This window comes from Cenococcum geophilum, assembly GCF_001692895.1.
Source record: "Cenococcum geophilum 1.58 unplaced genomic scaffold K441scaffold_8, whole genome shotgun sequence".
Classification (NCBI taxonomy): Eukaryota; Fungi; Ascomycota; class Dothideomycetes; order Gloniales; family Gloniaceae; genus Cenococcum; species Cenococcum geophilum.
In genome coordinates, this window is record NW_027137566.1 from 2994164 (window position 1) to 3013373 (window position 19210).

The 19210-nt window shown below is 46.8% G+C and overlaps 8 protein-coding genes across 8 annotated transcripts; 4 read left to right on the forward strand and 4 right to left on the reverse strand.

Annotated features, from left to right (window-relative positions):
• Positions 1 to 5177: 5177 nt before the first annotated feature.
• On the reverse strand, positions 5178 to 5967 carry K441DRAFT_344388 (uncharacterized protein). Its single transcript, XM_067641284.1, has 3 exons — positions 5826 to 5967; positions 5589 to 5772; positions 5178 to 5535 (listed from the first exon to the last, which is right to left on the reverse strand). Exons 1-3 carry the CDS (start codon positions 5904 to 5906, stop codon positions 5432 to 5434), a joined length of 369 nt encoding a protein of 122 aa, XP_067507643.1. The 5' UTR covers positions 5907 to 5967; the 3' UTR covers positions 5178 to 5431.
• A 470-nt stretch (positions 5968 to 6437) lies between these two features.
• Positions 6438 to 7670, forward strand: K441DRAFT_674773 (TPT-domain-containing protein; the record flags this gene model as incomplete). The annotated part of the gene is made up of 5 exons (XM_067650792.1): positions 6438 to 6441; positions 6504 to 6687; positions 6742 to 7289; positions 7349 to 7455; positions 7518 to 7670. The coding sequence occupies 5 exons, from the start codon at positions 6438 to 6440 to the stop codon at positions 7668 to 7670; spliced, it is 996 nt and encodes a 331-aa protein (XP_067507644.1).
• A 774-nt stretch (positions 7671 to 8444) lies between these two features.
• K441DRAFT_655097 (uncharacterized protein) lies at positions 8445 to 9174 on the forward strand. The gene is made up of 2 exons (XM_067647787.1): positions 8445 to 8839; positions 8893 to 9174. The coding sequence occupies exon 2, from the start codon at positions 8915 to 8917 to the stop codon at positions 9134 to 9136; it is 222 nt and encodes a 73-aa protein (XP_067507645.1). The 5' UTR covers positions 8445 to 8839; positions 8893 to 8914; the 3' UTR covers positions 9137 to 9174.
• A 1064-nt stretch (positions 9175 to 10238) lies between these two features.
• On the forward strand, positions 10239 to 12300 carry K441DRAFT_693947 (uncharacterized protein; the record flags this gene model as incomplete). Its single annotated transcript, XM_067652685.1, has 3 exons — positions 10239 to 10339; positions 11087 to 11740; positions 11918 to 12300. The coding sequence occupies 3 exons, from the start codon at positions 10239 to 10241 to the stop codon at positions 12027 to 12029; spliced, it is 867 nt and encodes a 288-aa protein (XP_067507646.1). The 3' UTR covers positions 12030 to 12300.
• Positions 12122 to 12505, reverse strand: K441DRAFT_344488 (uncharacterized protein). Its single transcript, XM_067641285.1, has one exon. It carries the CDS (start codon positions 12468 to 12470, stop codon positions 12258 to 12260), a length of 213 nt encoding a protein of 70 aa, XP_067507647.1. The 5' UTR covers positions 12471 to 12505; the 3' UTR covers positions 12122 to 12257.
• Positions 12506 to 12561: 56 nt separating this feature from the next.
• Positions 12562 to 14427, reverse strand: K441DRAFT_703642 (UDP-galactose transporter). Its single transcript, XM_067653490.1, has 4 exons — positions 14084 to 14427; positions 13944 to 14031; positions 13512 to 13895; positions 12562 to 13462 (listed from the first exon to the last, which is right to left on the reverse strand). The coding sequence occupies exons 1-4, from the start codon at positions 14333 to 14335 to the stop codon at positions 13023 to 13025; spliced, it is 1164 nt and encodes a 387-aa protein (XP_067507648.1). The 5' UTR covers positions 14336 to 14427; the 3' UTR covers positions 12562 to 13022.
• A 462-nt stretch (positions 14428 to 14889) lies between these two features.
• K441DRAFT_545765 (thioredoxin-like protein) lies at positions 14890 to 15621 on the forward strand (the record flags this gene model as incomplete). The annotated part of the gene is made up of 2 exons (XM_067642830.1): positions 14890 to 15201; positions 15295 to 15621. The coding sequence occupies 2 exons, from the start codon at positions 14890 to 14892 to the stop codon at positions 15619 to 15621; spliced, it is 639 nt and encodes a 212-aa protein (XP_067507649.1).
• Positions 15622 to 16230: 609 nt separating this feature from the next.
• Positions 16231 to 16761, reverse strand: K441DRAFT_674777 (uncharacterized protein; the record flags this gene model as incomplete). Its single annotated transcript, XM_067650793.1, has 1 exon — positions 16231 to 16761. The coding sequence occupies one exon, from the start codon at positions 16759 to 16761 to the stop codon at positions 16231 to 16233; it is 531 nt and encodes a 176-aa protein (XP_067507650.1).
• Between the last annotated feature and the right edge of the window lie 2449 nt (positions 16762 to 19210).

Below are 19210 nucleotides of genomic sequence, written 5' to 3' on the forward strand. Positions count from 1 at the left end.
AATAATAGATAAGCTTACGAAGTAGGGATACTTTATAGCCTATACGGAAGAAATATTAGCGGAAGATGTCGCTAGAATCTATATTAAAGAAGTGTTCGTAAGATATAAAGCATTAAGTAAAATCATATCGGATAGAGATTTAAGATTTGTAGTAGCATTCTAAGAGGTATTCTTGGCAGAATAAGGAGTTTAAGCAGTAACTTCTACCGCATATTATCTATAGATAGACGGTTAAACGGAAAGATTAAATTAGACACTAGAGTAGTATCTAAGGCATTATATTAATCACGTATAGAATAATTAGGTATCGCTATTACCAGTTATATAGTTTATATATAATGCAACACTACAAGAAGGAATAGGTACGTTACTATTTAAGGCGAATTATAGATATAAACCAAGAATATTATTATCGCCACGTTAAGTAAAGAAAATGAGTAGTAGAGCTAAATAAAGAATAGAGACTTTAATAAATCTTTATGCAAACCTTACGGAAATAGCTAAGGTGGTATAGTAAAGAATAAAAAAGTACTATAATGCTAAGAGATCTAAGGGACTAGATCTTAAGGAGGGAGATAAAGTATAGCTACTATACAAAAATTTTAAGAGTTAACGACTAAGCAAGAAGTTGGACTACGTTAGATTAGGACCTTTTAAAATTATATAAAGGATTTTATTGGTTATATTTAAGTTAAACCTACCAGTTAAAATAAAGATCTACCCTATATAGTATATCGCAATGCTAGAGCTAGTATACGGAAATATTAAGCCACTAGTTTATAAGGCAGATATGTATAGAGGATAAGAAGAAGACAAATAGTAAGTTTTAAAGATCGTTAGTTATAAGGACGTAGACAATAAAACATAGTACGAAGTAAAGTAAATAGGCTATAACAAGACTACCTAGAAGCCACTAGAGAATCTAAAGAACGCTATAGGAAAGGTATAGGAGTATTAAAAGAGAAAAGGTCAGGTAATATTAATAAAGAGAAATCGCTAAAGAACGAGCCACCTAAAGGGGACCCAGGAAGAGCGACTGCCGAACTACTTAGAGTTATTTCCTTCTCTATTAGAAGAGAATCTATTCTTTTATTACTAAGTTCCTATAGACCTTATTCTATAAGTTTCTACTCCTTAAAATAGACCTTCTTACGCACTTTTTTAAGACGAAGTAGATGGGTAGACGCTGTAATGTAAGCATCTAGAGCCTTCTGTTCCGTATTCTAAGAACATTTAAGCTTAGTAAGGGCCTACGCCAGGTTACTATTAAGCTTTATAGCAGTAGATTAAATATAAAACCCTATAATAAATTACTTAGGGAACTTAAAGACTATTAAGAGTTATAGGATGCGTATACTTAGCGTTAGAAGTAAAACAAATATCACAAGACGATTAAATATTTACTTTAGTATACTCTAAATAAGAGGAGGGTTGCTAAGATAAAGGACTCGCTAGCGTAACATACACTAATCCCTCCTTTAAGCAATAAGAACACGGAGATAGTATTATTTTACTAAGCGATAATATTATAGCAATAGTGCGAGCATAACGTTGCGCGTATAAAGAAGAAGAAGCTTTAGGTATTATAAGTAACAATATTAACTAAATTAATTAGACGGATATTATACCTCTAGTAAACAACTTAAAGATATTAGGTATCTTTAAGGACGAAGATAAAGAGGAGGGAGATAGTATTACGGACGCTTTAAGTATAATATTACGACTACTTAGAGAGAAGTTGGAAGAAGCTAGTTAGTTAATATAAGCACAGTTTAGGATGGAACCCGTGAAACTATGTGATAAAGAATGGTAACTAAGGTCATATAAGGTGCTACGAGAGGAACGTAAGGAATAAAGGGAACTCACGTACCTTATATATAAGACGTACATCACGTACAAGGAGGATTTCATAGGAGTACGGTTGTGTATTTAAGGACCCTTAGTCCCTACCTAGATAGTTCCTTCCTTATAGTGATTCTTAGAATATAATTAGAGTTAATCTGTTAGGCAACCACTCCACCAGTTGTTATTACGTTGTCGACTTACTTGCAATACCTATATACCTAGCCCATTAACAAGTCCACCGTAGTCCCTACTATAAGGCTTCGTTACAGCAAGGCCTTTAAGGTATTTAAAAAAAACTTATATTTAAACGCTCGTGGCACTTAATAAGTAGATCTATTGTATATAACGTCTAGTTAATTAATAAGAAGTTACCTTAATTTATTAAAGTAACCTTATAGAACGGTTATAGTAAGGAGTATATTTTATTAACAATTTTCTAGTCCTTTAGTATAAGGTAGTCGTCTTTTACTTCCTTATACTAGTTGGTTATATAGACGTTAATTACTAATTAAACTTTCTCCTATTTAATAGCGTTAAGGGCTATAAACTATAAGTTCTAATATATATTCTTATCTATAGGAATAGATCTTCTAGATATAACTTTAAACTGATTCTAATATAACTTTAAGGAGCGGATATAAATAATAAGGTTATAAACTTTACCTTCTTAAAATATACTCAATATTGAATATATTGAATATTAAACGTTCAATATTGAACATAGATTAAAGCACTGGAATCAACACTTGATCCAAGTTAGCATCATCACCATCCTCCACAGCTTTGATTATCTCACCCTCCTCAAGCTCAACCTCGTCATCTTGCGGGTCGTCCGAAGGCCAACTCGCTCCAGCAGCCTGAGACACTTCCTGAGCCGAAAGAGCAACCAGCGGCGAACCAGCTCCCAGCAGAGAACCAGCCTGCCTCGCCACAGCCGCCTCCTGCGCATTCTCCGCCTGCATCACCCGGAGCGTTACAAGCTTCGGTCCTCAGTATCTGTGAGACGCCCCACCCGCCGCTCGCACGGCCCAATATGCCTTGAAGCTCCGCGATCCACGCCGCCATGGCCACCTCCTTCCGCCGGCGCAGGCTGTTCCGGAACCTTGTTGCTTTGAGGGTTCTCGTCCGGCACAGATAAGTTTTCGGCGAACTTGAAAAAGATTTTGGGAAGTTCGTCGCGGAGGCGAAGTGCGCGGCTTTGGAGGACCAGCTTGCTGGCGGTCGTGTTGAGGAAGCTGCGGATTGGCCCGCTGAGGAAATTCAGGGCCGGGGTTGCAGTCTTCTTCGATTTCTCGTCGAGTGGTTGGAGCCATTGGGTCCGTTTCTCGGAGTGCGGGACGCTTGCGCTGTTGGCTCTAGTAGGTGTCGAGGACCTCTGGGGAGCTGACCCGCTTGAGGGTCACGGATAAGGGGAAGGGAGGCATTTTGGAACTATTGGAGAGCATTTCAGTGGGGTTAAGGTAGGTTGCTTTTCGTGTTGGAGAGAAAGAGGTGGTAGTAGTCCCCTGACATGGCAGAGCGGCTGGTTTCAATTCCTGAGAGGAGGCGATGTTTAGCTCTCGAGGGGAAGAAAAATGGAAAAGAGAGAAGAAGCAAGGCCTTCTGAGTGTTGGTACGGTATTGTTTGTTTGGTCTGAGCAGTTATCCACGGTGTAATTGTAGCTGGGCAGACGGCTGCCTCTCACTGTTGGTGTAAGCAGAGGATGAAGAAAGAGAGGAGGGAGGGAGGGACCAGAGGGTGGTTATGCTGGAAAATTTGAATTTGTGATCCCGCACACCGACCCTTAAGCCGGTATAATTCGTTTGGTAGATCGGGTTGGGGCTGCGCTCTGATATCGTGGTTTGCCTGATTCGGATAGCCTGGAAGCCTTTTGAACCTAAACTGTGCCGCAGTGAGAACTTGAGAATCCTCCGCACGAATAAAAGATTGCTTGTCCTTGATTAGTTAGGCTAGGCGTGGCAGATATCTAGTTGGTTCGATTAACTATTGTAAAGTAAAAGCGCTCTGAGCCTACCAAATGAGTGCTTTTTCAGGGAATACTGTCTCTAGCGAGCACGACAACTAGTAGATACCAGCAATTATCACCAGACACGATGCCTGATTCAATGTGTTATTTGAGCAAGTCCGTGGGATAACACGTACTGTCGTCGTGAAATGCCTGATAATACCCTCATGAAGTGATCATGCAGCTTTTCGTTGCCGCTTACCGGATAGTCCCACCATTTCTCATGCGCACTTGCTACCCCTTGATCGAAATCGTTGTCGTTCACCGATCTGATATTCCATGTTGATTCTATTTCCCTATATGGCATAGCCTGACCAGTGGTGAGTATAATTGAGCAATTTCTGCTCCACCAAGAGTGAATCGAATCGTCCCTCGATATCCAGCACTGTCTTATAATGATTGAAGATCTCTTTGCTAGGACTTATCAGGAAGAAACCGGCACAGAACCTCCCATACCCGTCCTAGTGGAAGTCGTCCTAGTCAGGATATTTATGGTCTGGACCGGGTATTTCACCCATGCTGGCAAGAAGGTACTGAGACGGGAGCATTCCTCTATCATCCAAGTGTGTGGCATTGTGCAAAGTATTGACAATATTTGCACCAGGACCGTTGAAGATGCTGTCCAATGATCGCGGTAATATCGTATCGCCATCCAGCATCAGTATCCGAGAATATTCCGTTAATTCACACACACGAAGCACGAAGCTTAGACATAATGTCGCGCTAGCGCCCGTTCATGGAACGCAGTTAGTCGCTGTCTGCGTACAGGAATTCTATGGGTGGGACGATGGCCAGTCTTTCGGAGCCGCTTCCGTCGTGATTCGGAGACGTCGGGTGTTACGACGACGACGACAACGACAACGACGTCTATGGATTTGTTGGTCCGGGTTTTGGGGGTATGGAGGAGTTGGTACACCAGGATATGCGTTGCAACGATGTAGCCGTCATTAAAGTTATCTTTGTCCGGGCCTGAAACGGTACTGGAGAGCCAAGTGACATAAGCTAGTCTTTCCTTGCGCTCTAGAGGATGAGGTATACTGTGCTTCGGTGGCCTCCGAGTAGCACCTTTCATCGGTGCCCAAACGTTTTTAGCGGCGGCGTGGATGTCTATAGGTCCAAAGCGCTAGTTCTTGTCGCAAGCCAAGGACGCAGATGAGAAGAGAAATGACGACTGCTCCAGCAATAAGGACTCGAGTCTCCCGTTTCACCGCCATGAGGATGTGTCGGGCAACGGTTTAGCTCGTGTTTTGAAGTCGAGAAATTTAGAAGATCTGGGTATTCATCGATAAGTAGGGTATGTGGAGACAGGCAAATTAGACGGAAACGAGGAATGCTAAGAATATTAGATCGATCAGGATAAGTAGAAACCACAATGCTGCGTGCTCTGTCATAGCACTTGAAGAAGGCCATATTGCAGATGTTGCAGATTCTTACCGCTAAGAAGCAACTACATTCCTTTCTTTCTTTACAAGACGTTTCAAGTCACGGCAGCAGCAATCGCTTCTTTCCTGTCAATTCCAGATGCTCGTAGCAAATTCGTTCCTGGCCAACACCTTGTCGCGTTTTGTACCACCAGCCACTTATCCTTGCATACTATCCCTTACAGGATCCCACGGCAGCTGGCGTGCCTCAGGCTGATTGACTGATCGGCTGGCTTCTCCCGGGGATGGCGTATCTCCAGATCCTGAAATTCAATTAAGTGACACTATACTGACCATCCTTATAGAGATAACTAACTAGCAATTTTCTTAAAGGCTTTTGGCATGCGCCAATTCATAATATCAGAGTCTACTTGAGGGATATCCTCGGAGTCTAGCAGCTCATTCACACGCTGCCTAAGTTCCACCTTTTTATTTGGAGGCATATCAGTCCACCTGTTCACAGTAGAGATAAGATCTTGAGCTTCCTCGTGTGTGATGTTCTGCCGGTCTCTGTTAATAACAAGGCTTCCAGCCTTGGCCTCTTTTTACTTGCCAGGAAGCGTCGCCATTGATCTTTATCATGGCGTGCATACAGCCTTGCCATCTCCGAGCAGTCGTTAACTCTAAGAACCATTTATGCATAATCCAAAGAACTCAAATCATGGCACATATTGTTTCGGTGAGATTGAAGGCTGAGGTGAGGTTCAGCTGAGTGCCAAGACACTACGCCGCAAGGGGCACCTCAATACTGCACTGCCTCCCCTGACGCCGTGCTTTCCTCCACGTCCTCCGTACTTTCCTCCACGTCTTCCGTACCTCTCTTTCGATATGAGGTTGCAACTCCGTTGACGCCGGACAAAGGACGCCTTTGCCACAAAAGCAACTCTATATCACTGTGAGTTTCCCGAATCCCTTTGAAGGTTTCTCGTCTCTTATTATTGAGCGCACACCCCTACCTTTCGCGTAAGCGTGGAACCTCGGAGCGTGTAATTTCGTCTCATTATATCCCCCGTACCTCCTCTACAGAACTTCTCCCGTTGGCGATCATTGACCTCTGCTCGTAAAGTACTCATTCATACAGGCAAATCACTCAAAGATTATTATGTCGGCCTAGCAGGAACTGACCTTACGTTCTACTTTTCGCTTCCCCGCCCACGAATTTCCGATGGGTAAGTGGAGCTCATGTGGCCTAACGGAGTCCCGAGCTGGAAGCACTGACACATCCGTGAAGAAGAAAAACACCCATCGATAGAGCTGGCCGTAGATGAGGTGTCGCCAAGGTCTTCGACATCGTTGCCCCAATGGGAGAAGCCGGATGTCCCTACCCCATCACCGGTCAAAGAGCAACTCATCACTGCATTATGGATCCTACTGAATACGGTCGCCACATTGGGACTAATATTCTGTACCAAACGGTGAGTTTCTGCTGGATTATATAGCCCGATCCGGAAAGTACTGAGCGCTTCCAGTGTGTTCAATGATGCGCAACTGCACTCGTGCCAGCTGCTTGTTGTGATGTGGCACTTTGCCGCCACGGCTACTGTACTCTACGTCGCGACAAGGTCTCCTTTCAGAGCCTTCAACGCTATCCGGCTGTCTCCATGGGATCTGGCTCCCGTCTGCGCATTCTTTGCTGCCTATGTGATCCTTGGCAACCTCAGTTTGACGTACAACTCGATTGGTTTCTACCAGCTGGCTAAAGTTATGACAACGCCTTGTGTCGTACTACTCAATTTCGTGCTCTTCAGGAAGACAATCACGCGCTATATGTTAATAGCCATTTTTGCTATATGCATCGGTGTTGCATTAACCGTTCGGAGTTCAGCCGGAACGCAGCTGTTTGGAGTAGTCGTTGCCGTCATGGCGTTTACCGCTACGGCTTTGTATCAGATCTGGATTGGAAAGAAGATAGAAGATTTTGATGTCTCGCCTCAGCAACTCCTACTAAACCAAGCGCCGCTCTCCGTCTTGCTTCTAATTCCTTTCGTACCATTTTTCGATGCGGTACCAGACATCCGTAAGTTTTAAGCCTATATGTGATGGCTTCATGATTTTCATCACTGACTCTCCTGATAGGCGCTGTTCCTAATGATGTTCTTTGGTCATTGCTTGCATCTGGCACAATGGCGAGTCTGTTCAACCTATCTCAATTTCTCATAATCGGAAGGACATCCGCATTGACCGTAAGGCAATATGTACGACCACCAGGCAAATGAAATGAAGCTGACTCTTCTATTCCATCTAGTTCAATGTCGTTGGCCACCTTAAAACCATTCTCATCCTGTCCTTCGGGTGGTATAGCGAGGGAACGATCCTCTCACCAAAAGAAATCTGCGGAATCACCCTCGCGCTGGGAGGTGGATGGGTATACTCGCACTTGTCACTGTCACGTAAATAGACTGTTTGCCCCTCATATAGGGTAGAATTTCCGGGCCGTCAATGCGCTACAAACTGCGCGAGTAGAAATCTCTTGGCTAGAGAGCCTCTACCTCTATAGCCAATCTAGACCTGTAATTAGCGAAAAGATACTGCAAGGCATTTTTTACCTCTCTTAGACATCTTGCACATGCCGTGACAAGAACTGAAGTCCGTTCCCCAGCCGCAGCTGTAACCACGCGTACAAAGTACAAAGTCAAGTAACCCTTTTAAGAAATATTCCCGCGCATCTTGGCGCACTCCCAACACGCCTGTTCCTGAATGAACTGACCTCTCACAAAGGAATTTAATTCCCCCACTCCTACCTCACATCGCATAATCCTAAATCTGCAATCCAGTTCCTCCGGCAAAAATCCCCGTCTGGGTAGCGACCAGCAGTGCCGAATGACGTTGTTCGGCAGCCATCACGTGCGACCACCGCCAACCAGGCCGCCAGGCACACACCCAGGGTGCCTAGCAACTTGCCAGTCACTTGCTTACCTTTTGCAGGTTTGTCTGGTGGCTGGGTGATGCAGAGCTTGTCACCTCACAGACACCTATAAGCTCTTAGACGCTCCGTTCTAGAGTACAGGGAGCAGATATGAGCACGTGCTAATCTAACTAACTGAGTTGGGTTAAAATTCTACTACGGAGTGTCTGATTTATGAGATAGGCCCAGCACAGGCCAAGAGATCCTTCAAGACAATCCTGTTACTCAGCCTTGCGCGCCACCACACCGCAACCGTTTGCATTGTGCGAGGGCCTCGTTCCGGATGACGTTAAGGCTGTGTGGCAGGCTCAGCCACGCTCGTAACGCTCGTTTAGGTTGTTTGAGATGTGGTGAGATGAGCACCGGGCATGTGCGAGGCGGAGTTGGCGTTTGGCGAGATCCTAGCTGACGAAATGGGTTTTGGAGAAGGTGTGGAGCAGACAGGATAAATACCCTGCTAGGACGGTGGTTTGTATATGGCATTCATTCGGACAAACATATCCTCTATATCCACTTTCTCTGCAAACCTTCCATAGGTTTAACGTTGAGGAAGCCGACCGCCCTCTTGTCCTATCACCGCAATTCGATTGGATATCCGAATATCTTTCCTAAGGCGAGAATCTATTTAAGCATACTATTGCGCACACCAAACTAATCACAAAGTACGACTTCTATCCACAACCATTTTTAAAAATCACTCTCTCACGCTTCGTAGACACTCTACCGCATCTTTCAAAATGGGCTGCACATCCTCTAAATACCAAAGCGACTACCCGCCACCCATGAAGCAGCGACAACGCCGCGGGCGCCGTTATGGCGGAGGTGGCGCTTACGCCAGCGGAGGCTACTATGGCGGTGACGGTGGTGGAGGAGGTGGATGGTTTGGCGGTGATGGCGGAGGCGGAGGCGGGGGCGGAGGCGGAGATGGCGGCGGCGGTGGAGGTGGAGGGGGTTGCTGATGAAGAAGAGGTGAAATGGGTTAAATAGTAGGAGTTACAGTTGTACGTTCTTGTATTTTACTGTCTTGGTGGGGCTATTAGTGGATTTGGTAGTTTAGATTTATGTACTCTTCTACCTGTTTTAGGGAACGTTCGGTTGCGACTTCAGATTGAATCTGGAGGCTCCAGAATAGAAACTATCCGAAGCTCAAATCTGATTGTGACGATCATTCGGTCAATCTGACGACTTTCTAATCTGAAGCTCCTCCAGATCGGCAAGCGCGTCAAATCCGCAAGCTATACCGTATATAGAATCTAAATTAAGGTCTTAGTGTCAGTTCACATCTAGATCTTAAAGCTCCTTCTTTAAACTCCGGATTAAATCTAAAGCTTCGCCCGATTAACGACTCCTCGTGATATGGCAATCTACCCACCCCAACCGCGACGCTACTGCGGTCACAACTACACGTATTTTATGACGCCCTTATTCTAACTTTTATGATCGCGATAATTCTCCCCCCGCGTGGCGTTCGTACCTAGTATACTAATATATGGCGAGGCACAAGGTAGACAACGCAATTACTCTAGCTATAAGGCACGACTTCTAAGCGTTACCCGGATAAAGCTTAAGGTATTTAAGAAGCCCCTTAATTAGCTATAGGAGTACGGTAGCCTTAAGGATATAAAGTCTCTATTAGCGGCTAAGGAGCTCGTAATATTCCTAATAATATTTAGTAATAAGAAACTTACTTTGGTCTCTACGTTTGGCTAGGCATCTGAGGTGAGGCTCCAGCCCTCGTAAACGCTGAAGACGGTCGGTGGGTAGGCGTTCGGCAGGATCGGGCTAACTAGGGCAATGGAAAAAATGGAGGACAGAAATCGCTGGCTTAAATATGGGAGCAACGTACTGGCCTCAGCGAATAACCTGATGCTTTGGCGACACTAAGAAGAAAGGCCACAACACCTGGGTGTTGTTCCTCAATAAATAGGGTTCGAGCAAAGCTTTGAATATATGCCCTCGCTAGACTATCTAGAGTATCATAGAGGTGCTGCCGGGGAAGGCATGACGAAAGCGTCTGCATTAGTATTCAAAAAATCTTTTTCAGTTGTAATAATATATTTAATGTTCAAAAACTTGTGCTCAATAATTCCTCCGTGGCGCAATCGGTGGCGCGTCCGGCTGTTAAGCTTGCTACATCAACCGGAAGGTCGACAGTTCGGTTCGTAAGGTCAAAAAAACTTTTCCTTCAAACAGAACTAATAAATATTGCAGATCCTGTCCGGGGGAGATTTCTTTTTGGGGCAATTTTGTTCATCCCTTTTTATGTATACGTCCTATTATTCTACTACCGCGCGGTTGGATACGATGAGAAAAACCTTCCACATCAAAGCAAAATTCACAGCTCAGTGGCACGGTCGCTCTCGTCATAACAAAGAAGTTTTTGATCAGCCGATCAGTACCCGCCTTGAGAGAGTTCGAGCCTCGGGGAGTTGCTAGTGTTGAAATATGCCTCGAAGTCATAAGCCATGTTTAGATCCTTTCCCGGTCTTTCCTACTAATTTCTTAATATTCCTTCGCGCGTTCATAAATCCTTGCCTACCCGCACCTTCACAAATTCTTCACGAATTCTTCGCTGTACTGCTAATTTAATATCCGCAACACTATATATTTACAGCTCCTGGCGAGCTAATTTACTCATACTTAATATCTAATCCTTCTCCTATCACACGCTCTCTTCCCTTTCTATATTCCTCTAATACTCTACTCTCACATTCTCCTACCGCTTTCTTTAAATTCATTAGCGGGATCCATTATACGTCACAATTCCTAACTTAACACTCCTAACCCAAATAAAACTAAATTCTTAAACTCCAACCACGCCTTAAAATAGGCCCCCCAAACCCCGTCTAGAGCATTAACCCCAACTTCCGCGCCGCCATCTAATGCGCGCCCGCTGCCCAAAGAACAAGCGCCAACGGTAATACCACCAGCTACGACATCGAGGGGCAAATCGAGCAGATCATCCGACGCGGCGCGGGCATTGGCCAGCAGCCAGTCTGGAAAGGAAACCAGCTAGCCATCAGCGACCACACCATCACAGGCGAGCCCGAGCTGCCGCTCGACGACAGCGAGCTCGAGAGGCAAGCAGCTTCCACCGGGCCAGGACCCATCGGACCCGTAGTCCGGGAGACGATCAAGGCAGTCGCAGGCGACGACGACGCCTCCACAGGCGCCGAGGAGCCTCTGGATTCCTCCCCAGCTCCTCCTCCTCTCCTCCTCCTCCTGCCGCAGCAGCTTATCCGCAGCACGACGCCTACGACTCCGCGCGCCCCGCGCGACCCTCCCCCGCCCCAGCTCCCGCGGCTTCCTCGCCGCCAAAGCGTGCGCCGGCGCCCCGCCTTACGTCTGCACAGCGCGGTCCTGCTAGCTGCGCCGCCCGTCCTTCACGCTCTCCTCCTCGGTCTCGCTCTGCGCGCACCAGTGGCTGTAGCTGCGCTATGCGGCCCCGGACCCGGCGAACGCGCGCGGGACGTGGTGGCTCGAGTGCGCGGAGCGGTATCCAGACTTCGAGATCGGGATGCGGTGTCTGAGCCGGTGCGCGCCGCACGACGCCGAGGCGCGGTGTGCGGGGCAGGCGGCGCGCGTGGTGTATGACCTTGAGGCGGAGGGCAAGCGGGCCAAGGTCAAGAGGTCGCTCGAGGACAAGGCAATGCTTTAGGCCAACGGACCGCTCGCGGAGGAGTCACTCGCGGAGGCTTCCGCTAGGGCCGAAGCATTTATCAAATTACTGGGGCCTCCAGCGGCGGAGCCAACTCGTTCGCAGGCTTTGGAAACGACGACAAACATGNCGGGGCGGGAGGCGCTGGTAACGGCGTAGATGATGAAGACGGTGACGATGATGATAGCTTCTAGGTAGCAATCCCGATGGGTTCAGGGGTGGGGACTATGCTCTCATGAGGCGTGGATAGATGTTTTCCCAGCGGGCCGGCGGTAGATACTGGATTTTGGCACAATGCCATCTCCATAGTAGGCGAGACCGACTCTTGAACTGTGCATAGAACCGTGCTGCATTTATGTAGTTGAAACTTAGGTAACCTACCTTGCTTAATTTTGCTATAGATAAATTCCTAATATCGCAGCTTATGCGTGATCAGTGGTTTCTTGGTTTGGAGAGGTATCCAGCTTGCTGAGGGTGGGTGGGAAATAACACAACCCTATTCGAGGGAAAATCGCGCACCGCACTGCAATTTTAGCGTACTCGAGGCAATCGCTCCATTTAGTCATCCGCAACACACTGCCACAGCCATTCAGCCACTGAAACGAAGCCTGCACAGCCACCAACCAGGCCACCATTCCTCATACCGAGCAGAAGTCACCGCATAAGCAAGAATTGGACACCGAGCAGCACTAGACACGCCCACCTAACTCCATTAAATAATTCTAGCAACACCTCCATACTACCCATACAACGCAAAATCCCCGCCAATCGGAGCCTCGCTCCAATCCCGCATTTTTTGCAAAACAACACCTACTGCCCCCCCCAAAAGCCCCAACACTCAGCAAGAGAAAAGCAGTTCAAAAAGCGCCAAAGAGTCAAACATGTCCGTAGCTCCAAACCCAGGTTTAAAGCGTATTTAAAAAAAAGGCGGTGGAAAAGAAAAAGGGTGGGATTGATTAACAGATACAAGAACAGAATTTTCGTCAGTCCTGGGTGGTCTAATTATAACGTCCGTGTGCGTTTGGAGGCTAGAGATGCTAGGTCGTTTCTTCTTCCGCTCTTAACGCTGAGCGTGGATAAAGACCTGTGAGGGCCGTACATAAGGACCCATGCGCGGTACCGCACGGGTGGGCTTGAGGAGCTCGACTCCTCAATGCGAGAATAGGGATCATGGGCGAATAAAGAGATCATGACTTGAAGCTGTCCCGCATGCTCTGGCTGCTGGCGCNCATGGGCGGGTTGGCGGTGGGGAGGGTGTCCTTGGGCTTGTTGTTTTGGCGGACCTTGGCGAGGGCATAGACGATGCCGCTGACGAAGCCGACGAAGATGGCTGAGACGCTGCCAAATGTGACGGGTGCGTCGAAGAAGACGAGGCCAGAAACGGCGATAGGGAGCTTGTTCAGAGCACCGACCATCGAGTATGTTGTTGAGGAGGTCACGCGGACACACCAGGCAGAGGTGTAGGAGATGAAGACGGAGGAGAGGCCAGAGAAGATCATGGCGAGGATGAGATTGTTTCTTTGCGCAGCGGGGAAGTTCTTGGAGAGGTTCTCCGAAGACCAGTCCTCAATGAAGAGAGAGGCGACAAGGAGGATCGGGATGGTGAGGAGGTTGTTGTAGTACATGGCTAATTCATGTCAATGTCTTGCTTTCAATCTGGAAAACCATGAACTTACTGTCGAAGTCCTTGAAGTTGGTCAACTTTATCCTCTTTCTCATGCCCAAGACGTAGGTTGCAGTGCAGAAGCAGTTAAACATCATCCAAAGATATCCGGCATTCAGCGTCGAGATAGCGCTGGTAGCCTCGCTGGTAGCTTCTCCAAAGCTTGCCAATGCATGCTGAATATCCGCCCATGCTGCAATGATGGAGCTGAAGACCATCAACCCAAAGGAGAACAAGGCCATCGGTGTGACGGATCCACCGAACCAGAGCACCTCACCATATGCAATGAGTATAATTGTAAGATTTTTGAAAATGGTGTACACCGGAATCGAAAGAAACTTCAACGCTTTTGTGCTCGTGTAGATCATACCAATAAGGAGGAGAGAAATTGGAAACCCTGGACATGTTAGATTGGGGCTTTTCTAGAATTTAGGGGGAAACACACATTTTTTGGCCTCATCACTATTGAAATCCCTATACGTAATTACGCCAGCAGATTTACAGCTCTGAATAGCAATAACACAAACCACAGACTGTGTATCTGTTAGTATACCATAAAACTCCCCGCGGAGTACCGAAACCTACCTGAACACACAACAAGAAGAAATTGAGGTTGAAATCCAAGCCGGACAATACATATTTATTCGTGACTGTCATCAAAATGGACGAAACGCAGTAAGATATGACCGGCAGTATAGGGCTCTCAGCGACGGAGTAATGTGAAGCTGAGCGTCGCGGCGTAGAGGGCTTCATGGGTGACGAGGCGCGGTCGAAGCTCGACTCTTTGCGGTCGCCCATATCAATGGCGTATTCCTCCCTCTTCTTATCGTCTGCCATGTTGTCGAGGAGGAATGTCTAGAGGTGAAGTAAGGGGTTGTGCTACTCAGGCTGATGAAGCACGACGTTGCAGCTGGGCCTAAACAAGGGAGTGGACGGCGCGCCGGATATAATGCACAAGAAGTGTTCAGAAGGGGCAGGTGAGGAGGTAACAGGGGAGGAGAGTAAAGTGAAGATGTAGAAATCGGTGGTTGTTGCTTGACGAAAGCATTTGCTTCTTTGGCCAAATTTCCCATTCGCGAAGCGGCAGAGCCCCCTAGTTAAGCCTCGTAATCATCCCTGTAATCAAAGGATTATCTTGATCATATCAACCACTTGCCGCGTACAGTTCCTGAGATTTAATGCATGTCTATCCGCCTCAGAAATTGCCTATGGGTCCCTACTTATATTATCGAGCCATCAAAATAATGCTCTTCAAAATTCACTGCCATCTGGACTTGGACGTTGAACTTCGCGTGCCCTAGCGTCCCTCCATCAAGATTTCTCTCGGCGCAGATCATCCCCATCCACACCAAAATTAATGTCCGGCCGCAATCATCTCCACTCAGCAAAGCATGGCTGAGCTCGATCCCAAGGTCGCCCGCGTCGTCGATCGTGCCACCCACGACGATGATTCAGACGAAGATGCCCTTATTGCTGCGCTTGAAGACGATTCCGAGTTAGATGCTTTCCGCGAGCAGCGTCTGCAGCAGCTCCATGCTGAGTTTAGTCGCGCGAAGGAAATGCGGGCGACGGAACATGGCACATATGCAGAGATCAAGGATGAGAAGGCTCTGATGGATATAACTACCAGCACGAAATTCTGCGTGGTGCATTTCTTCAAGCCAGATTTCAATCGGTGTAGGATTATGGATGGCCATTTGGAGGTTAGTATTTGGGCTTTTTAGTATGACAAGAAGTCAAAGCCCAACCCGAGTGAACTTATAGAGTTGAGCTTGTGCTAATTGCATTCATCGTAGAATCTCGTCCCAAGCCACTATGAAACTCGCTTTCTTCGCATTAATGTCGAAAACGCGCCATTCCTTGTTACGAAATTAAAAGTGCAGGTTCTCCCCTGTGTCCTAGCATTCATAGACGGGATTAGTGTTGATAGGATAGTCGGGTTTGAAGGGCTTGGGCGGAGCGCCGACATGTTCACTACACGGGATTTGGAGGCGAGACTGCTGCGAGCGAACGTGTTGGCTAGGGCTAAGATAGCAAATGAGGACGGGTCGCAGTATGCCCAGACTGGCGGGAAGACTAAGAATGCGGCAAAGGTTGAGGACGACGATGATGACTGGGATTGATATTGGAGTTAGTGAGTTTGACAATGTGGCTGCATGATTCCGTCCGAACAGGAGCAAGAAGCCGCCTCCTGAGTGAACGCTATCAGAACAATACCTTTCCGACTACCAGGCAAACAAAGCCGATGCTCAAACTAGCTTCGGTCTCCCACACACGAGCATCACAGGATGCCTTAGGGCATCAGAATGTGGGATAGCAATAACGGTGGACTTTCGATGATGCCACCGATTAGCTCTTAACGAAGATTGCAGGGCGAAGAAGAGAACTGGTCCAACTAACGACTTCATTTCACGACATCGTGGCTCGGGAAGAAGCATAAAAAGTAGAAAACCATTGATATGACTACCTAGTCCTAGGGAATATTACAAACGCCTCAAATCATGAGAACCAAAGAACGCTTCAACTAATTATGCTCCTGATAGCAATCCCGAAGTGATAGAAGTGGAATCCAGCCAACTGTACCTTCTTGAAAGTTTCACCAAACAAATGCTCTGTCGTACAAACGGGAGGAGACATTGACACCTGAGATAGGTAACGTGCCATTAATCGTCCGCATGACCCTACGTAAGCCAGGATACCCTCGTAACACCCTGCCTTCAACAAATATGTCCTCATCCGGGATGGAAGCAAGACGTTTCAGGAGACTTTGAAGAATCTGAGGAGATCGTAGATTTGGTGTCGGGAACAGTCGATTCGTTGTCTAATTTGCTTCGGGAGCTCCTAGACGAGAATGCTTTCAAAATTCTTCGACGAAGGACATCGAGACTACTGTGCGGAAGGGATCCATTATCAAGCGGCTCCGATGACCTGCTCTCGACGTGATTGCCAGCACCTCCGATACCGACGTGATAAGCAGCTGGTGGATTACGCGGGACGGCTCGTTCTTGCATAGCTTCTCTGTATAGACTGAGGCTTGACCGATCGGAAGCATGATGTATGTTACCAATACCACCAATACCACTCGAAAAGGAGCCAGATCGTGGTGTTATGATTTGGGGGACAGGAGGAGCGGCTGGAACGGTGCTTGCTTTGTGGTAGTTGCCTGCCCCTCCTCTTCCAGAGCGAAGATATGTCTGGCTCTCAGTGTTGTCGACTAGAGAGGAGGTGCTACTTGTGCAGGAAGAGTGTGTGAAAAGAGCCATGGTGGATTACGGTGGCTGAGTGTAGTTGCTTCTAAGTTCTACTTTGCTGAGAGATGAAGATAGGGTAGAGAAACGAAGACCGAATAGGAGCTTTGCTAGTGTATGTGGAGAATGCTGGTTGGGGCGATAATTTGAATATTTCGATTTGATGGAAGACTGCTTGGTTCACAGTGGGAGACCTTATATACTTAGAGGCGTTTCTAATGATCACTCTCAGGAGTAAGTAACACATGAACATGCCCTCTATCGCACATTCACAGCTGGGCGTTTTCAATGGAGGCTGGCTGCATGTATCGCCAAGCGCTCACTCCAGCTATGATTCTTCTTGGCTTGTCCTCGACGATGCGCTTGAAGGACTGTTGCATGGCCTGAACAACTCAGCCTCTCTGGAGATATCCGATATCTCAGAAATAGACATTCGGTGAGGCGTTCAACAATGCTGGAGACATGGCCTGAACAACTCAGCCTCTCTGGAGATATCCGATATCTCAGAAATAGACATTCGGTGAGGCGTTCAACAATGCTGGAGATCGCTGCCAAGAACACAGACAACCTACTAGAGGAGCCATAGATGTTATGAGGCTAAGCTACGGCTGTAGGCGCCTGGTGTCGATTGGGCTTCAAGGGTGCACGTCGACCAAAATTTGAATTCGTGGATCTAAGTTGCCGTCTGATTGTGGGTGGATGCAAGGTTCTGAAAATCGGGATGACCGGGTTAGCGTTGCATGGCTGGCTGAGTGGCTGTTCTCCAGCTGACCGCGAAGCTGGGAATATTGGAAGCTCAATGGTTAGCAAAGGCTACCCCGCTGAGATTTAATAGCCACGGACGATTGTAGCAAACTGCAAGAACAATTCGTTTGGTGGAGTACTGTAGCTGTTCCTTTCGTTAATATTTTGGCGTGAATGTAGTGTTACATCTAACGTGTTCCACCGCTCACTTGCGAACACCACTCACTCGCGCACCCCGAAAACCACCAAAAATCAGAAAAACTGCACCTTAATATTTTAACAACGGCTTAATAATAAATTCTAAAATTTTATAATTAGCCTTTTATACCCATTTAAACCTATTTTAAATCTTTTATTGGATTTGGGGGGTGATCTATTGGGTAACTCTAAAATATTACAATTTAGCTCAAAATTGGGGGCCAAAACCTGATATCTTAATAATGGCCAGGCTTATTACGCTAAAATGTTATTAAGAGTCTTAATATAGGCACAAAATGCTAATTATAAAATTTAAGAATTTATTATTAAGCTGTTGTTAAGGTATCAAGGTGCAATTTTTCCGATTTTTGGTGGTTTTTGGGGTGCGCGAGTGAGTGGTGTTCGCAAGTGAGCGGTGGAATACGTTAAGTAGAGTGCTTTCATAACAACCTCTGACTTGGGGGCGAAGGATGCGACACTGTGAGATGACCTTGACTGCTTCTAAAGGTGCATGCTAGTTTCAAAATATTTAAGAAAACTAGCAGCACTACGAAGCCGGTGACGATACTCATGCCTACACCACTCACGGCCGTGTAGCTAGTAGCCTGCGCGCGAGTCAGTCCCTATTATATCTGGGTTTATTCGCAAAGCAGCCCGTAAAAGTGTGTTGAATGAAGAATGCCCAATTATTAACAGAACGAAAGGAACTTCTAGCAGAATTTCCAAATTGGGGGCAGCGCATTGGGGCTCTACCAAACTGACATGCCGAAGCCATTTGTCCTGGAAGCGTAACTGAGGCAGCGCGACTGAAGCAGCGGTATGTAAAGCATCGCAGATACATTGTCTTGTCGTATCTCGAAGTGCAGTTATCGAAAGGACGTACTAGGTGTAGATCTTGGTGATCAGATAGCGGAGACTCGTAGCTTCTTCTTTATACAGAATCGCATCCTATACCAAAGTTAAGCATGCATCACGTACGGGTGACTGTACATATTAGTCTGGATGGCCGTACGTGATCAATGCAGCATTTTTGACGGACTACGCCAAGACTTTTAGTGATGCTGTGTGCATTCTCGCTGCGTCCATCACGCTGTACGCCGACCCCTTTCTCGATTGGCTGTACAACGAAACGTGGAGGAAGGCGATACAGCGTGGTACACACGCAATTTCGCCCTCTTGAACACTAGAGAACTTCAAGTTTAGCTCTTATAATTTAGCTTAAAAATTACAGACTTTACCTTTCTTGTAAGTGTATATCCCTTACACCGATAATAACGTCCTATAAAATGTGGCCCGTGCGCACCAATCATATATAAGCGGTAAGTCGTTCTGCCGCATCACTATAGCTCTTAAATAAAGTCATAAACATTAAAATATTGGTGTATATTGTATATAGAGCCTTATTCTTTGGAGTTAAGTCAATCTACGTGCTCCTGCCAACACGGGCTGTCTTTGTATAGTGGTATTCGATAGAGTTTATGGTGCGAGAAAATTGATGTTTAGGGTTGCGGCCGATACACCC

What these genes read in the sequence shown, in the direction of transcription:
- K441DRAFT_655097 (XM_067647787.1), top strand. Translation starts at nt 8,915, where the DNA reads ATGGGCTGCACATCCTCTAAATACCAAAGCGACTACCCGCCACCCATG.
- K441DRAFT_344388 (XM_067641284.1), bottom strand. Translation starts at nt 5,906, where the DNA reads ATGGTTCTTAGAGTTAACGACTGCTCGGAGATGGCAAGGCTGTATGCA. An exon ending in ATCAATGGCGACGCTTCCTG is followed by an intron (nt 5,773 to 5,825) that starts GCAAGTAAAAAG and finishes AGAGACCGGCAG; the next exon opens with AACATCACACACGAGGAAGC. An exon ending in AGCCTTTAAGAAAATTGCTA is followed by an intron (nt 5,536 to 5,588) that starts GTTAGTTATCTC and finishes ATTGAATTTCAG; the next exon opens with GATCTGGAGATACGCCATCC.
- K441DRAFT_344488 (XM_067641285.1), bottom strand. Translation starts at nt 12,470, where the DNA reads ATGGTGGCCTGGTTGGTGGCTGTGCAGGCTTCGTTTCAGTGGCTGAAT.